The sequence below is a fragment of the Lepidochelys kempii genome, chromosome 1 (assembly GCF_965140265.1).
Source record: "Lepidochelys kempii isolate rLepKem1 chromosome 1, rLepKem1.hap2, whole genome shotgun sequence".
NCBI lineage: Eukaryota > Metazoa > Chordata > Testudines > Cheloniidae > Lepidochelys > Lepidochelys kempii.
In genome coordinates, this window is record NC_133256.1 from 310,433,701 (window position 1) to 310,453,040 (window position 19,340).

Sequence of the window (19,340 nt, forward strand, 5' to 3'; positions counted from 1 at the left end):
TCCCTAAGTATAATCAACATTACTGACCCACTAAAACAAGATATGTATTGCAGAATGCAGCAGACTTCACAGAATATGCAATACCTTTTTGTAGACTGTAGAATTATCATTTAATTGGGCAACAAATTTAACTCCATTTTACATCAGTTCCAATAAATAATTTTCAACTATAGAGTACATTTTTCATAATGCATTACGTTCACATGGTAATGAATGACATTACAATATTTGGAAAGAGCTGTTTAATTGGAAGGATAATTTTTCATAGTGATTTTAAGGTAATGAGGCTGTTTCACACCTGCTGAAGGTGATCTGCACTAAAATAGTGTGTACAGGAAAGATCGTAAAGGATAAAAAGCACATTGGAAACAAAATCATCACATGTAGAAGTGGATAGCTAGCTTTCTTGAAATGAATCCAAAACAAAAAAACAACAACAAAAAATCCAGTAAAATTAAAGTTAAAAATACTGACTTCTCTGTTACCTTCAGTGATTTTGCCAGTTTCACATGGTTATCGTAAACTAGAATGTCTACAATCAGATTTCTCAGCTGATGGATAAGAACTTTATCTCCCTCAAGGTCACTTTCTTCCACAAGCACCTTCCAAGATGGGTAGGGACATATTGTACCATCCCATACCTGCCATGAAAAGAAATTATTTCAACAATCCCTTTTAATACTTTTAATGTGCAAAATAAAAGGTTTAAAAAGTTGATTACTTTAGATTAAATTGTTACAAACATATGTAACTACTTACCTTCACATGATTAAATATTGTGAGTCAAAATAGTTACTAAAGTTACTTTCCTCCTTAACTAAGAAAAACACTCACTTGGTTCAGCAGCAATTTTTCAAGTTTAAGTAGTGTCGATCACAGCCCCTATATATTTTTTTATGCTACACATACTCTAAATTGGTATTCACTACTTTTTTTTCCCCTCTCCAAACTTTGTCGGTCTTTATGATGAACAAGCCCAGTCCTTCAAAAGGTAAATTTAACATCTTGGCCTGAACACCACCTTAAGAAAAGCCAAATTTAAAAACCAAGTAGTAGTGGTGGAGAGTAAGGGGAAGTGCCACAGATCTGGTGTAGTATGTGACACAAAGACTGCTTGACGGAATGTCTAGAGACAATTTGGCCCTCTTATTAACATGGACTTGATTTTCTAGGATGCTTATCAGGCAGGTGGACTGGGAGAAGGAAAAAAACTTCTCTCAAGCATAAAAATTGTACCTGGACTTAAGAACCCAGCCCTGGAAATCTTTTGGTGGGTTCTCTCATGGTACTTAGTTGGAGGAGATGCACCCACTGGTGTTTAGCTGGCCTTTCAAAGATTCCTCTCTGTCAATAGACGTTTTTGCTACTACTGCTGTGGAAGGCAGACCAAAGAAGGAAAAGTGAGTACATGCTAGGAACTCTCTAAAAAGAGTTGTTTTCTCCCAGGGCTGAAGGTATCTGGTGCGGTGGTTCATTATGGACATTTTATTGTCATTTGATATATATCATGTGTATATATATATATATATATATATATATATATATCATGATAATCTGGTATTTTGTATGTAGGTCCACATGGGGATAATTGGCAACAGAGCAAATAACCAGTCTAGGGCATCACAACAACAGAGACCTAAATTAAAGGCTAAACTATTAGCAGTTACTAGCTTCTTAAAACTACAATTTATACCCTATGAAATAAAGTGGCAAGGTTATTACCAAAGTAGACAATAATGGTTGTAATAAAATAATGGTTCAGAAAGCTGCTGTTTACAGTGTAGGAAAGAAACTAAGGGTAGATGGGGCCATAACAATTAAATGTTGGATCTACAAGGAGACACGTTTACAACCCCAATGGACGCTGTTTTCTAGACAGTTCTCAATACATGGTGCTAAAGCATGTTTTCCCAAGAGTTAGCATCTGTAGAGGTAATCTGCAAAAGAAAAGACAAGACTTTTCCCTTTTTGTCTACTTCCTGTAACTTAGACGGAAAGATATCTCCTGTTTGGAGGGCCCTCAAGAGAAGCATTTACAAGAAATACAAGTCATGTGCAAAAAAGCTAGAGAAAACACATGTGCTCAACCTTACAAAGCAGACAAAAGAAGAAAGCCACCCACATTGAGGACCCAGAGCAGGAAAAGGAACTTGCTGCCATGGATCCTAAGAAGTTCTAACTTCCACAGACAACTGCACCCGGGCATAACTGGAACCAACTTTGGATCCAACATCTTACCTGATTTTGCATATTGGTGCCTAAATTACCTGACCTATTAAAAAGTTGCCAGTATTTTTGTACTTTAAAGAAGTGGACTAAGGCACCAAGGATTTCTTTTACGGTTGGTCTCAGGAGTAGAGCTGGTCAATTGACAGAAAAAGCAGCAGTGTGTGTGGATTTTGATAAAATTTCCCCCCCCATTTTCCACCTGGCTGTATTTGGAACAACTCTGTAGTCCAACACTCAAAAGAGGGAATTGATAAACTCTGATCCAAAGAGCTTATTCCCCAGTCAGATCTAAGGACAACTATTTAATTTAATTTTTGATAGCTGGAGAAACTTGAAGGACCTATGGATTCCTTTTAAGGATATCCCTTTTCATACCCATTAGCCACTAAGGCCTCTTCCAAGAAAGGTCTTTAATCTGTGGTTCCTTCTCTACTTTCACAGATGTGAATGAAGCTCAAGCTTCCTTCTTAAGCAGTTGAAACACTGGGAATGAGTAGATGGAACCAATATTTTGCTAGAACAAGAAGCCACTGACACTTTTTCTTTAAAGACCTGTCCATTTCTCCATTTCTGCTACCGCAGGGACCAACTCCTGTTATACTATGAACCAAAAATTTGAACATTAGGCTATTTAAAAGGCTAAAAAGGTTATTTAGTACGCTAACTAAATCAAACATGTGCAGGAAACAGGAACTGGTCCTTCACAGCTGATGGAAAGACAGGGACAGCTTGGGGTGGAGGCCTTTTATACTCATGGATACAAAACGCTGCAGTAGGAAACATCCATGCATCCCTTAGTTGCTTTACAGCTTTGAATGGTTCCACGGCAAGGCACGCTATTCTTATGATAGAGGTGGGCAGAGGCAATTTAATGAAGGAAGCGATAAGTCTTTTAATCTTGTAAACTTCATCTTGTTTATGCATTAAAAATTCAGTTTTATTTTTCCTTCTTCATCACCTGCTTCTGATAGCTTTTGCTCCAGTGTGAGGATTTGAGTATCCCCAATTTAAACAGAAAATTCTCAGAGCAGTTGGTAAGCACTTGCCAATTGCTCTTTGCTCATTTTTTTGCACAGCACTGCTACTGGTCATTTGGTTTATTAGTTCTGTGCAACAAATACAATATCAAAAACTGGTTAAACAAATACTATTGGCTACGCACAAAGCCCTGGAAGTAAGTTTGATGGTTTCTCTGAGAGAACATCAAAAGGTCTGTTAGGCCACCACAGTGATGACTACCTTCACATACTTATTCATTGAGCAGCTGGACTGCAGAAAATTATAAATAGTCAAATTAATCATTGCTTTAAATCATAAGAACAAAGACTTAATCAAGAGCACCATCTGAACTATATGAAATGGTGGTGGCATGGACACTACCTTTTAGCAATTCAGCACAGGCTAGCCAAGACCCTGCCAAAAGTATGAGCCTTGCTTATAGCAAGATCAATGTCTGACAGAGAATCAGATAGACTTTAGCACATAGGCACCAAGGAGTGCATTAACAATGCCATAACAATATTAACCCCAAAATTAGCATTTCTGAATTTGTCTAACTGCTATATTTAAATGCAGTTTTATGTGGTAATATCTTTATGCTACTCCTACAAAAATGACACTGTCAAGGTTACTAGTACAAATAAATTGATCTAACATGCTTCACAAGTCAAGCCTTTATTTCCCCCTCTCCCAGTTGTTCTTTTGCTTATATAAAACTGACACAAATGCAAGAGTCTATGGAACTTAAAATAAACAAAAAGCAATGAAAGATAAACAATTTAATAAATTACTTGCCTGTGTCCTTACAAAAGGATCTCACAGCACGAACGTGTGCTCATTGAGGTAATGAACTATGAACGTTTTACCTCCAGTTCATAAAGTACTTAAATCATTTTATTAGTCCTTCTTTGACATCCATTTTACATGGGTTTGTTTGAATTAAAATGTTTGTAACAGCTGTAGGGCATGTTGCAGGATGTAGTTTAAATAACATTCCTTTTTATGTCATGTAAACAATGTTCTTCATGAGAACACCTATGCTGCTTAAATGAAGGAATAATGCACTATTTTCTGCCTATCTAAAAATACTAAAATATGGCTTCAGATAATTGTTTCTTGGCTTTACTACACATAAAAGCAGAAATACTCAGATGGAAAACATCAGACTGTCTCTTATTTGTTAACAGTGAACTCATGGAGGGGTTTCAGGATAAAATCAGTCCACTGTTGCTGTTTCTAATTCAGGAAAATTACACACACAGATCCCTTTTCACTTAGCTGATGTTAAGTATTAATTCCCTGAAAGTGCTTTCAAACAGCGTGACACACTGTATTTTGTTTCTTTACTCAAGCACTGATTCTGTAAAGAATTTAGGCATAACTAATAAAGGCTAACTCAAATACCTCAAAAAGATAGCATACTCAATCCATCCATCCATATGCTAAACAATGCTACATAGTGCATTAAATTATATCCTGCTTCTGTTCTAATGAAACATAATACAGAGAAGTGTACATAAAAGAAGTCTGTTATTTAACTAGCCACAATGTAGAAACTTAAAACAGACAATATCATTTTTTCAGCATTAAGAAATTCTGTAATTTCAAACTACAAATGCTTGTGAAATCCTATTCTGAACACGTACCTTGTCACACAAATATTTGTGAATAATTCTAGAGGAATAGGTGAGCTGAATGTCTTTAAAGACAAATGAATTTGTATGAAAGTGAACTGGCTGAGGATCATATATTTATTAAAATAATCCTTAGATGTCGAAAAGACTCCTATATAACATTATTTAAATATAAGATTGAGTGAAATCATTAAAACCCTGAAACATAAAGCCTTGAAATAAGAATCTGTAACAATTATTTAAATTATTTAAAAATCCACCTTGAGAAGAAAGGAAGATCCATCCACTTCTGCTTTCCCTACAAGTTGGCAAGTAAGGTCAAAAAACAGCATTGGCTGGACACCAGACAATTTTGCTGTTGGCCCACAGACTGAAAGATTACTAGCTGCCCACATACGTAGTTCTTCTATTGTTTTCTGTTCTTCTTCTGTGAAAGAGTACGATTTACTAGAGGTTCGAGGCACTATCGGTGCTCCTACGGTTCCATCAAATGTCAAGGATGCAAAGCCAATACCAGTAATCCCCTGCATCTGTTCATTGTATTCCCTGATCTACAACACAAAAACAGGAAGAAAAAAATATTGACTACAGTGCATGAAAATGTATACAAAATTCAATATTTTATATGCATAAAAATGATTGTTGCCTGTTATTGCTCTTTAAAATGTATTAGTCCTACAAAATAAGAACACATATGGAGGGAGGAACCAAATGAAAAAACACCAAAACAAATGAATACACCCAGAAAACCAACCAGACAAGCAACAGAAAATGCAACCTAACACCAATAATTCCTGTACTGGCAGGATCCAAAATGCATATGTAAATAAATTATAAAAATAATTAGCTCCCATATAAAGCTTTTCATTCATCGACCTCAAAGTGCTTTCCAAATGGAGGTAAGCATCTGCCCTACTACCCTTTACAGATGAGGAAACAGAGGCACAGGGTGAGGTGAAGGTCAAAAGTATAACTGGGTTAAAAAAAATTAGGTAAGTTCATGGAAGATAGCTCCATCAACGGTTATTAGCCAAGTTGGTCAGGGATGCAACCCCATGCTCTGGGTGTCCATAAACCTTTGACTGCCAGAAGCTGGAACTGAACAACAGGCAATGGATCACTCAATAATTGTTAGTTTCAGAGTAGCAGCCGTGTTAGTCTGTATCCGCAAAAAGAAAAGGAGTACTTGTGGCACCTTAGAGACTAACCAATTTATTTGAGCATAAGCTTTCGTGAGCAACAGCTCACTTCATTGGATGCTGTGTTCTGTTCATTACCTTTGAAGCATCTGTCACTGGGCACTGTCGGAAGACAGACTAGTGGGCTCAATAGGGCTGTTCTTATTTTCTTATGGCTTGCCACAGGTTACTAAGCAGACCACTGATAGAGCCCCAGTATCATGATTCCAAGTCCAGCTCCTTATACACTAGACCACACTGCCAGCTAATAAAGTAGATTGTTGAACATTGCCCCTTCGGTTCCTCAATAATAAAATACACCAATTCTGTGAGCTACACTTCTACTCTTATGACAACACAATAAATAAATCAATTTCCCCCTTGATTCATGCATGTAACTTACCTTAATGGGAGTTCCGAGTCCCAAATATTCTTCTTCCTGCAATGGACACCTGCCTGCCAGATGACTGATTTAACTTATGCTTGCCACTATCCAATGCATTCTGGAAAGCTCAAATCCTGAAGTGTTCCCTCAAGCAGCAGACAGTCTGCTCCTCATATTTTCCTGTCTCTATGTGATGTCAATAGGACATGCTCACATACATGATATGATCCATTAACAGGAGCTCTAGGCACTGGCCCACTTCGCCAAGTGGGTAATCCAGCCCTACATAATTTAAGAGTTGGCTATCAAAAGGTAGTAATTGTTCAGAATAACTCATCTGAATAATTTTGCCATTTCTACATCCTAGATCTTAGCCATGCTGTAAAATGATCAGTACAGGGTTCCCAGTGCCCTGTTTTCAGGCCAATTAAATACTTTAGCAATTTAGAAAATAGCACAAACCCAAAAGAACCTGTACTACAAAACTGCTCTAAACAGCAGGAGACTTAATCAAGAATTTGCCAACATTTCCAGAGCATAATTTGTAACATAAATATACAAATAAATAAATAAACATTATCAATTTGTAAACAAAGCAGCTAAAGAGGGCTTGATATCAGGAAGTCCCTTAATCCTTGCTACTTTGTCTACAATTATAAATGCCTTAAGTATCATTTCTAGGATAAAATCCAAACTTACATGCACTTATATATTCTCTAGACCCGACAGATAAAGTAAGCAGCATTTCATGAGGTAGCTTTTCCTAAAGATAATGTTATAAATTTTAATCTTTTGACCTTTAGCTAAAACCAACCAACCAAAAAAAAAAAAAAAAACCAACAACAGAAGAACAAAAGATATAAATCTGGAATGTATGCATTTTTCATAATTCTTTTGAAGTGAATCAACTCTGTCTCCTAACTCCCACCTCAATGCAAAAAAAGAAAACTTCTATTATAAACAGCATAGACCCATGATAAATGAATAGCCTTTAGCTCTGCTGCTGACACTGGCAATATATTCTATACTATGCACAAAACTATGCAGCACTGAGGGAAAAGGAAAGCCTTCTTTCTTCAGTTTTATTCATTTATCTATGATCAAAAAGATTTCAGCTATATCATCAAATATTTTATGTGGCATTTCAAATGAATCCCTCTCACAGATGATTTGCTTTTATTTCCCATTTATTTGTTCAATAATTTATCAAGTACCCATTGCCATAGTATCTCAGCAACTTACAGACTGAAAACTCACCACTAGACCTAAGAGAGAGAAGTTTATGAAGCTCTTAACTTCCTGTGTAAGTAAGACAGGAAACTATACTGGCTCATGTGGAATCCTTTGAGCTTTCATCTATCCCTTCAATTTAGACTATTTTCGCTGACTATAGCCTTGATTTCATGCTCCTTTCTTATGGGCTCTGTTTGTGTGTGCCATGCTCCTACGGTCTCTATGAGTAACCTTAGTTTATTACAATTGAAATCAGAGACAAACACAGTTAAGTACAGTAATTAAGCAGTAAAGGAAATGAAACATAAGAGAGTAGACCTCAAAAAGCATGATGGAGGACATTAACAAATGACCTTGAAGTGAAGAGTTTTTTCTGTGAAATTCCTTAAGTTTGGGTAAGTGAGGAAGCCACTCACAGGTCTCAAAGCTGTTCGTTCATAAGGTAAATAATGCATGGTACTATTTAGCAAATGACAATTTGAACAGAAAAGTACATAGAGCAGAGGTTACAAAGAAAAAAAAATGACCTAGCTGAGAACATCAGAACCAAGGAACAGATGATATAGAGGGAGAATGTTCTTGGCTTGCCCATTGCAAAGGACTGTGACTAAATAAGTGGAGTGTAATCTAAAGAAAATTCATGGACAGAGTTCCATCAAATGTGGCTTGTTAAAGCACAGTGAATAGCTCTCAAACCATGGTAAGCAATGCTACACTATAAAATAGCTATGTTTAAACTAATTTTAGTTTTAATTAAATGTAGATAAAGCTAACCTGTGAATTTAGTAAAAGATGACAACCTTTTCCTACAAGAAATGCTTTTTATTATTCCTGGAATCTTGGCTGGCAGCAAGACAGATACTCTCTGGAATAAATAATTATCACTGTAGCAAAACATCTACTGGGGGAAAAAAAATACAACGAAACAGATGGTGTGGACCATGCTTGCAATGGCAAGCAACTACCTTCACTTATGGTTTAAGGGAGCTTCTGGATAAGTGATTTTAAACCTGAAGAATTGAGTGTGAAATCCTGACCCCACTGAAGTCAAAGATAAACGCCCATATACTTCAATAGGACAGGTTTTCACCCGGAATATATTTACACAACAGTTGCTAATCTCCAAAGCTTCATGAATAGATTTTAAAAAGCCAAATACATCTGGATTCAAAAAAACATTATCTATCTAGTTCAATGGAAGGGAAAGTGTGATAATAAATTGAATATTAGACTGGGATAATTTTGAGGTAATTTTCCATCAAAACTGATAGTTAAATTATAAAGGCAAGAGCAATGTAAGAGACTTTACAAAACTACTGCTGTCATAGATCATCAAAATGCCTCACAAAGACAACATAAAGCTAGTTTATAACTGCTACAGTAAGAAGAATCTAAACTAAATCTGAAAGTTGATTTCCAGCTGGATTAGGAATCGAAGACAGCTTTTTCAAACCTGGATGCCACAAGTTCAAAGGCTTGATCATAATTTACATATTTCTCAAAAGAATGTCTGGTAGTTTCAAGACAAAGGGTTTGTTTGTTTCTTAAATAGAAAAATATTTCACTGTAGATAGTCTTCTCTGAGGAATTCCTTCTTAAACTGAAACCAGGCAAAGAATACACTAAATGTTGCTATAAGGCATTGGCAAAACAGTAAAGTTATAATTTGCTTTAGCATCTTAAAATTATTATACGCAACTTAGTTAACTTTTACTATTCTAAATTTGCCAAGTGATCGAACCTTGACCAGCTCAATCAGATTTTCAGATTATTCCTGAGATAGAGGATTGATGCCTGTGACAGCTACTTTTATGAAAACATTTTCCTTCCCAAAATAATGTCTTCTGGAACATTACCTTATATTTTGTAAATGTTTTGTCACATTCCTTTAAGTGTACTAATCCACAATTTAAACTAGTTTTAATAATATGGTATCCTGATCATATGCTCTCTCTTATATTTGGGTTTTACTATTTTAATTCCTTTATCCTAATAGCTGCATAATAATTGAGGCCATATAAGAAGGCAGGTGGTAATGGAAGAGAGAAGTAACATATAATATTTCAGTATATACGTTGTGTTCCCAATGTTAATTAAATCTTTGTGCATATATTTAAACAGAATGCTAACAAAAATAAATTACTACAAGCAGCTGTAATGATTTGAAGAGAATATCCACCAGCTTCTAAAATAGGACACATTTAAAAAGACACAATTTGGACATTATGCTGTGCAAGCTTCTCCATACAGTTTTGCCAATGCACTTATTTATCAAGTAGCCAACACCAACTATTGTACAGAAATTGCTGATCTGGGTGGATAGTTTCAAGCTTGTGAGTGTGCATTTGTTTCAAAAGTGTACAAACACTAAATAGGATTTGCATCTAAGGCAAATGCATTACACCACTATGGCACTTAGTCCCCTTCATGGTATTGTGCTATAAATGTGGTGGCCTCAGTCCAGGTCCTAGGGGACAGATGTCCACACCAAACACACAAAAAGTCACAAACAGTGCCATCATGACTGTTGGCATCCTTATTGGAAGTCTCAGTAGAGGATTAAGGATGAAAAAAGTATTGACACTAAACTACTCTTAACTTTTGCGATGGTCCCACCAAGTCAGGATAGAGTAACATGAAGAACAGCCATGCTGGATCAAACCTGTGGTCTGTCCATTATTCTGTCTCAGAGAGTAGCCAGCTCAACATGCTTCAGAGGAAGGTTAAGGAAACATGCAGTAGGTGGATGTGGGATAATCACCCCCTCCATGAAGGTCTTATGCTAATCCTAAATAGCTAGAAATTGGTTTAAGCCAGTATTGCATTTTCTTGTGTTACAATTCCAAAAAGCCCAACACCATTTGTTTTTGTTTTGTTTTAAACTCAAGGATGAAAGTAGTATTGTGGATGAACTATGCTTTAATTCCTTTGCCTGATTGAACGTTGTGGAGGTGAAGAACCACCTACTTATTACAGTTATACAGCAACCCTGATATTCTATGAAAAGAAAAGGAGTACTTGTGGCACCTTAGAGACTAACAAATTTATTTGAGCATAAGCTTTCGTGAGCTACAGCTCACTTCATCGGATGCATTCAGTGGAAAATACAGTGGGGAGATTTGTATACATAGAGAACATGAAACAATGGGGGTTACCATACACACTGTAACGAGAGTGATCAGGTAAGGTGAGCTATTACCATCAGGAGAGCGGGGGGGGGGGGCGGCGGCGGAGGGAACCTTTTGTAGCGATAATCAAGGTGGGCCATTTCCAGCAGTTGACAAGAACGTGTGAGGAACAGTGTGGGGGAGGGAGGGAAATACCAGCGGAAGTTGGTCCAATAAAAGGTATTACCTCACCCACCTTGTGTCTCTAATATTCTGGGACCAGCATGGCTACAACAACACTGCAAACAACATTCTATTGAAGAGACAACCCTAAAAGACAGACAGACACAGCACACATTTCTCTGATAATACTGTAGTTAAGAAACAATTTGGAATATTTTAAAATTGTGAAAGACTTGGCAAAATAACACTAAAGAGGATTTCCGGTAACACGCTAACAGAAAACAGATGTACCAGAAACAACAATCCCTAGTTATAGGCATACCTGGTCACACTGTCCACAGTTAAGGTTGCCTGACACATCCCATATTAAGATCCTGTTTTCAAGTTCCTTATAATTTTGTCAGACTTTAGCCATTTGGACTGAATTACTTCCATGCCAAATGTGTGCCTCAGGCTGAATATTTTTCAAGTTTCAGCCAAAATGGTTTGGTTGTTTCTTTGAATGAGTTTGGGAGAATATATACCGTTTTGCCAATATTATAAAAAATTCTTACAACTGTTTAGTTGAGTCGCTCTAGTACTCCCATGCATGAAGCAAGGGCTTGAAATTTGGCAGGGGAGAGTTTTCCTCATGCTGGGGATGTGCTTTTTGCCATTCCTTGAAAAAGCACCTAAATTTGGTCAAGTTTTCCACTCTACACATTACTGTAAAAATCTTTGTACAAAATATGCCTTGTGAGGTATCATTTGAAACCTAATAACTGACTGGTCAATAATATTATAGTGCAATGTTTGTAGCAACCTTGTGTGTACAGTTATGAAATCCCCCGCCCCATGATGCTAAAGGCACATATTCAAACTCACATAGCCCCAGTTAGGTAGAACTGGTCAAGAAGGCCTGTATTAAACAAAGAAATGTGTGTGTACCTCAATTTGCATATACGCTGAAAATATACTCCTCAGACAGTGAAAGAGGGAAGAACCAAGACAAAGAAAATGTGCATTTCCATATGCACTGGTGAAAAGAGACAGAATGAAGCCACTTTCCCACCAGACTCCAAGTCTCTTTGCTCTCAGCTGGAAAAAAATTTATCTCAAGAAAATACATTTTGAAAGGGTGACTGAACTATAAAATTGAGGGACAAAAATACCCCAAGTTATCTCTCCCTATCCACCTCTCTCTTAAGATGACAAAAGAAAAAACAGCCGTTGGAACTTGGGAGAAGATCCTGACCAGAAATTTGGTCAGCAATGCTACTGAAAACATGTGGTAAGAATTTCATCTTGACCAAGTCTAATTTGTTAAGTTTAGTAGTAAGAAGCTTTTATTTTTATTTTTCTTGTAACCATTTTTGACTTTAATGCCTAAATACTTGTACTCATTTAAAACTTATCTATTTGTAGTTACATAAACTTGTTTTATTCTTTAATCAAAACTAATTCAGGGTTATGAACTGTATGTGTAACCCCATTTGAGGTGGCAACCTGTTGTATCTTGATCTCCTTAGAGAGGCAATGGACCTAATATATCTGGACTGCCCAAGAGAGGGTTGGACAGTGCTAAACACACTTTTGGGGGGAAATTCATGACTGGGAGTGTGTTGGCGTCATCCTGCATGTGGTAACCCAGGCTGGTGGAAGCCAGATTGTGACTGGAGTGTGGCTAGCAGGCTGCAGCTATACACAATCACTCAGGGTGTTATCTGCGTGCTGTTTGCGAGCTGCCCAGGTGGAAGCTACAACAGTGAAGCATTGTTAGGCATCCTAGGTTGCAGGGCACGGGTGACACAGCCCCTCACTGGTCTGGATTGCATCCTGAAATGTCACATTATCATGTAATTAAAGACTGTATCATAATACATACCCACAAGAGGGCCAAATTAATGTTGCATGGGCAACCTCAATTCTGGTATTTCCTAACGTTTTGAGCGCTGGACTTGTAACCTCAACATTCATTTAATGTAGTTTAGTGTGTGTAACATAAGGTCAAAAGGGGAGTACAATATGTACGGTGTTGATAGAACACAACATTTTGAGACCGTGTGCTTCCACTGTTAGGGAGAAAGCTAAACTTCCTTCCCTCCACTGTGTTCCGCCCACAGTAGTAAGAGGTACAGGTATATCTGTAGTAATTGATGCAGTAGAAGGCACAGGTATATTTGTAGTAATTCATTAAGTATTAGCTTAAATCATAAAATTACAAGAAATATTAACAGAAATATAATTATGCAAAACAATTTTTCAATCCTGTTATCAAGATGCTTGCAATTTTCATTTCCTGAAACATTGAGCAAATCAAGTGATTCTGTATTTAGACTAATCCCAACTGAACTCTTTTTCCCCATTACACTATTAGCTCTGACCCACAGGGCCTTGCCAATACCTGTTTTAATTATTATCGTGGTGCAGTAGCACCACTATAATAAAGGGTATGTCACGACTTTGGTCTAAAGGGCAACTTTCTACGGCCTCTTAAATTGGCATGCTTAGTCAGCTTCCTTTGAAATATGGTGTGCCTTAGAAGGGTGCAGAATTGGCTTAGTGACTCAATTTCGGGTCATTTAAGACAGAGACTGTGGAGTTGTAAACACCCCATAACAGACATTTTTCAAAAAAAGTTTCTAGGTTTTGTTTCTTTTATTTATTTTTGGCTCAGAGCTACAGATAAAACTATTGATGTAATGTTGGTCTCAGTCTGTTGAATTTTACCCAAGGTGGTGCATGGTACTCACTAAATCTTTGGGAGACCCAAATTGAGAACAGTATTTAAGAATATGTAGATTTTTACAGTGCACGTGTGCCAATACATAAAAACGGCTAGAGGGTTTCCACTGCCGTCATTTTATAGAGGACTATGGCTAGCTAGTTGACTTTAGAGCAGCCTCCAGATTGATCTAGCATGCCCCAGGGTTGGGGTGACATTCAAGGTAACTAGCTCAAATAATTCTAATAGTTTGAAGAGGCATGGTTTTTGTTTACACAATCCGTGGTGGCTTATTCCTATCATATTCTGTTCACATATGAATTCTCTAGCTATCTTTAATAATTTTATTCATTTAGTTTACCTAGTCCTCAAATAAGGCTCACTGTTCTGGAATTCCCAGGATTACCTCTAACTTTCTTAAGATAAAAACTACCAACAGTATGCCTATTAATTATTAGTAGTAGTTTTTGAAATCAATTTAGTCTTGGTTCATAAACTAGTGAACGTCTTTGTCCCGCATCGGGCTTTTACAATATGAATGAAGTTATTCCCACGCTGCTGATGCCTCCCACCGCCCCCCGAAAAAAACCCAAATGTATTAAAAACAACGTACCTTTATTCTATGAAATCGAACAATATCTCCAATTTTGTAGATTTTTGGAAGGGCATCTAGATTTCCATTAAAAAGTGTGCATGTTAATTTCACATTTGATTGGTCCACAATTGTTACAACAGAACAATAATCTGTAAAATATAAAAAAGAATGTATAATAGGACTTAATGACATTTTAGTATTAATATATTCATATTTGGATTAACACATAAATCAAAGGAGTAATGCTAATAAGAAAATTTGTCCCATCATATGCTATGTAAGCTGTTAGAATAGCTGAAAACCGGTATGGTTGCTTGTGCAAAGAGCTCTGAGTCAGAAACTCCCACATTCTGTTGTTCTGCCATGGGCCCACTGTAGGGTTTGGAGAATGTTACATCTTCACAAGTCTCAGTTTCCTCATCTGCAAAATGGGGAAAATAGCTATTTACCTCACAGAGTTGTGAGAATAATAGTGTTTCCACTGTACTTTAAGAGATAAAGAGCTGTGCAAGTGTCAAGAGTAAATTAAAACATTAATTACCACCCCACACACAGACATAAGAAAAAGAGTTGCAGGCACATATCAGTGGTTTGAAAGTTTATCATCTTTCAAGCTGCTATTTTATTTAGTTTTGGGAGGTAGGCATTGGAGACCTAGGAAACGACACTGCACTTCCACAACAAGCCACAGGGTCAAACTCCAAAGACTATATGACCTTTATTCTGCCTCACTAGAACTGTAACAGTGTATTATGTATGTTACAGACTTCCCTAAACAGAAATGTAAAAGCATGTGCTCAGTTGGACATCTTTAAGTGAGAAATCTGTAAGGAAGTAATGGTGAAATTGTTGTCTTGATCTCAGGAGTTAGGTGCCTAACTTGCTTGGTTGCTTTTGAAAATACCATTAGGACATCAGTAATTTTTAAATAGGTAATAGGCAGAGGAATGGCATCACAGTCTATTTCTATGTTGATATACGACTTTGCCAGGCATTTATGTACGCAAAACTTTGTTTTGAAAATGGTTTTAATAATGTACAGTAAGACCTTAAGAAAAGCATATCATTACATGCAATGCATTAACTAACAATACACAACATTTCCATTTTTGAAGTACTGACTCCTGAAAAGGGGGAAGTGCACATTGGCTTTGAATGTGAAGATTGCTATCCCTAGGTGCACAGTGCCAGAATGTACAAAACTAGCATTCCTAAGAGTGAAGAAATTAAATTAAATTCTTACATTTAAAAATTGTATTTCTAAACACCAGTACATAAAAGTGGGCCTACTTGCCCATTCATGATTTTTTTACCCCAGCCCTCGTTCCATTAGTTACTTTACTTGCCATTTATACTGAGTGTGACATTTATAGTGGAGTTGAAAATGTTTGCTGGAAAAGTGAACTGAAACATTTTATGCTTTCAGACTTGGAAGGCACCAGGAGTTTTTGGGTTAATTGGTGCTGCTAAGTATTGTGCAAACTAAGGCCATGTCTACGCTTGGAGTGCTTTACTGGTATAAATGTAATGGTATACTCTACTGGCATGCAGTCTTAGCTGGATACAGCTTATGCCTGTGAAACTATGCTTTTAGCATTGTAACTTATTACACACTCCTTTCCCTACAGTAGTGTGAGACAAGCTATGCTGGTAAAAGCACAGTTTTGCTGATATAACTGAGTCTGCAAAAGCTCACTTTCATATACAATGAAAAGTTGTTATACTGGTAAAGTGCTAACTTGAGGAGTAAAAAGTTCAGATTTACAGCCTGGAAACAGAAATCTTTCCCCTCTTGCCTACATCTCAGTACGTTTGGTATGGTCTCCTCTCAGAAACCACGCTGAAGGGGAAGAGTTAATTCTGCCCTCTCGGTATTATTTTGTGTACTGGCAGCAACCAAATCTAGACTCCTGAGCTCAATCAGAAATGGTTGTAGTACTTCAGATGTTAAGATTTATATAATCCCCTTGGAGTCCCTTACTCAGAATTTAGGACACACTACTTAAGCCATCAGCAAGTTGTCTAGGTTATTTTTAAAATTTAGATAGATAGGGCTGTCAAGCTATTAAAAAAAATAACCGCTATTAATCACACGATTAATGGTGGGGACTGACTTTTCCATTTTGGTTTTAGCAACCAAACATACACATTGGAACACTCCACCTTATTACCAGGTAACCTCCATGTATTAGGAAGATATCCAAGAATAAAACTTAAGGGAGAGGGCTCCAATTTAGCATCCAAAATCAGATTAGTCATTTGACCTGCCACAGACCAGAAATTCTTGATAGAATTACACTACAATTGTATTACGCTACAGAGATAGTTGTGTATCCAAATCTCTATTCCAAGCAACTCTCAAATTGTCAATCTTTGGCAGAATTTTTGCATCAGAAAATCATAAAAGGATATTACTGGGTGAGTAAATCTAGGAAGATTTGCTCCAAAATAATAAAAATGTTATGGAGGCTCTGGAGCTTCCAATGCATTGGGTCTAAAATACATTTGAAAGTAAATGCTTTAATTGGAGATATTTCCATGCTCCAGAGCAGGGAAAGCCAAATTGTTGCTGAAGATCTACAAATGGTTTAAGTTTATCATTGTCAATTAGCTGCGACAAAGTCATAATTCCTCGCTCCATCAATTCCTCCACATCATTTTACCACCGATTTTATGGAAAGATTACTCCACAGAACCATCTCTACATGGAAGAATGGATGGAAGCAGAACTTTCTAGCCAAGTTTGACCAAACTTGTCTCACAGTTCTTATTGTGAAAGCTCAGGAGCCATCCAGCCCATAATAATTCCATCCTATAATGCCCAAAATGGGGAGAGGATATACCAATTCTCATTCAATCTGAAAGCAGGTATGGTCTGCATGGTCACCTCTAACAGTCACAAAAATGACTGGCATAACAAAAAGGAGATATGATAATTTTTCAAGTTGGGAAAACAAAATTATTCCAGAGATGGAGGGAGTTGTAATTTGTTCAGAGCCAGTCTAAATTCCTCACTTCCTCAATTCCTTCCTCCCCAAAGAAGCATTCTGAAAATATTATTTAATTTCTCAAAATATATTTGAGGAATCGAAATAGGGAGACCACTCTGGACATACAGAATTCTGGGAAGGACATTCATTCTCAATATACTAATTTTATCCCACAAACTGAAGATTAACGAATTCCATCTCCAAAATCACTACCCAGTTGGGAGATAACTGGTTATATATTTATCTTAGGAAAAGTTCTGAATATCATTGTGAATCAGTATTCCTAAATATTTCATGTCAGAGGATTGCCATTCAAAGTCCCAATTTGAGAAAAGACCTTTGTGGACAAATTTGTTAATTCCTAGGATTTCTGATTTACCCCAATTAATTTTATTTCCTGAGAAGTGTCCAAACTTTTTAATAGTGGTTAGGGGGGTTAGGAATGGTGCCCTCTGGCTTAGATACAAGAGCATCATCCACACAGAGCATAATTTGGTGCTATGTTTGGCCTCCTCTGATACCATGAATATGTTGATTTGCTTGGATGGCACTGTCTAAAGATTCTAAAGCTAAATCAAAGAGAAGAGGAGAAAGGGGGCAGGCCTGCCATATTCCTCCCTGTAATGCAAATGGGGCAAAAATAATATTGTTGGTAACTACCCTGGAAGTCAGATTAGAGTATCTAAGCTTAATCTAAGCAATAAATTGGCTACCAAATCCAAATTTTGCTAATACTTCAAAAAGATTGTCCTGTGCTATGTGGTCAATGGATTTTTTGGCATCTAAAGAAATTACAGAAAAGGGTTCTTTAGAATCTCTTGAAGTGGCAATAATATCAGAGCAAATTATTTGAACCCTGTCTATTACAAAGGAACCCTATGTAATGTATATGTATAACCTGAGAGAGAACTTTGTCCAACTGCATAACAAGAGCTTTAGCTAAATCTTATAATTCATTAAAGAAATTGGCTTGTAATTACTACATAGTCCAAGGTCTTTCCGAGGTTTATGATAACTGAAATTACAGCTTCTTCCACAGTAGGTGGGTACATTTTCTCATTCTTTGCCTCATATTCAATAATCTAGGTGTGAAAACTATTGTAAAATTCAACAGGGAACCTTCTTATACCAGGAGTCTTTCCAACCTTCCTTTCTTGTATAGCTCATCAGTTCCATGATTTCTAGAGGGGCATCTATAAGTTCCTTCTGCAAGTCAGAGATCTGTGGCAGAGACAGTTGACTAAAAAAGTTACCTTGGGCATCTTTACTGATTTCCTCTTCAGCTAAACATAGTATTAAAAAACTGCTGAAATTGTTTATTAATATCTGACTGGTATATATAAATTTGTAGGTACTATAACAAGTAGCAGCTATTTATTTGTATTAGCCTTAAGCTTAAGTCTTGTCCTCTCTCTCACCAAATTCTCAATAGTTTTGCTTGAAATAGAATAAAGCAAACTCAACCTTTTGGGAGAGAAGTTTGTTTATTTCATATCTTAGATGGGTCTTAGTTTCTTTGGGGCAGAGGCAGAAGCATAGTTTACACTCAAAGTCTTGATTTCCATCACAAGGGTAACGATTCTATGTTCTGTCCATTTCTTTTTAAAGGTAACACATGAGACATGTCCTCTGACGAAGGCTTTAAGGCACCCCAAAACGTGGCAGTGATCAAGCAGAGAGGGGAATCGTTTAAAAATAAAATAAAATAAGAGTTAACAAATGATGTATCAACAGAAGAAAGGTATTTCATCTCCACATCTTAGTTGGGGATGCATACCATTGGGGCCTAAAAGACTCACCTAGCAGGGTCAGATATAGCAACAGTACCAATGCCACAATCTGTGATAGAATTTATCCAGTCTTGTGACACTAAGAAATCGTCAAATCTTGAATATGTTGAAAGAGCTGCAGAAAGAAGAAAAAACAAAACCCTACAGTCTCCGGCTGTAAGATTTCCCCTATCTCCACCCATCTTGTAAGCCTAAATAAAGCCACGTATGTAAGCCTAAATAAAGCCACGTATGTATGAAGTAGCTGATAAGTATTAGCGTTTCTATGCAGAAATGGAGATTCATAGATTCATAGATATTTAGGTCAGAAGGG

At 36.9% G+C, this 19,340-nt stretch overlaps 1 protein-coding gene across 6 annotated transcripts in view; it reads right to left on the reverse strand.

Moving 5' to 3' along the window:
* POT1 (protection of telomeres 1) overlaps positions 1–19,340 on the reverse strand; it is a 149,010-nt gene that overhangs the window by 45,831 nt on the left and 83,839 nt on the right. For 5 of the 6 annotated variants that reach the window (XM_073328246.1, XM_073328247.1, XM_073328243.1 and 2 more), the window contains 3 exons: positions 14,266–14,396; positions 5,123–5,413; positions 486–641 (listed from right to left, as the gene is read on the reverse strand). In XM_073328246.1, coding sequence (XP_073184347.1) covers positions 486–641; positions 5,123–5,392 — 426 coding nt within the window. In that variant the 5' untranslated portion in view covers positions 5,393–5,413; positions 14,266–14,396. Of the gene's footprint in view, positions 1–485; positions 642–5,122; positions 5,414–14,265; positions 14,397–19,036; positions 19,328–19,340 lie in introns of those variants that run through there. The other variant, XM_073328245.1, reaches the window with a different exon arrangement.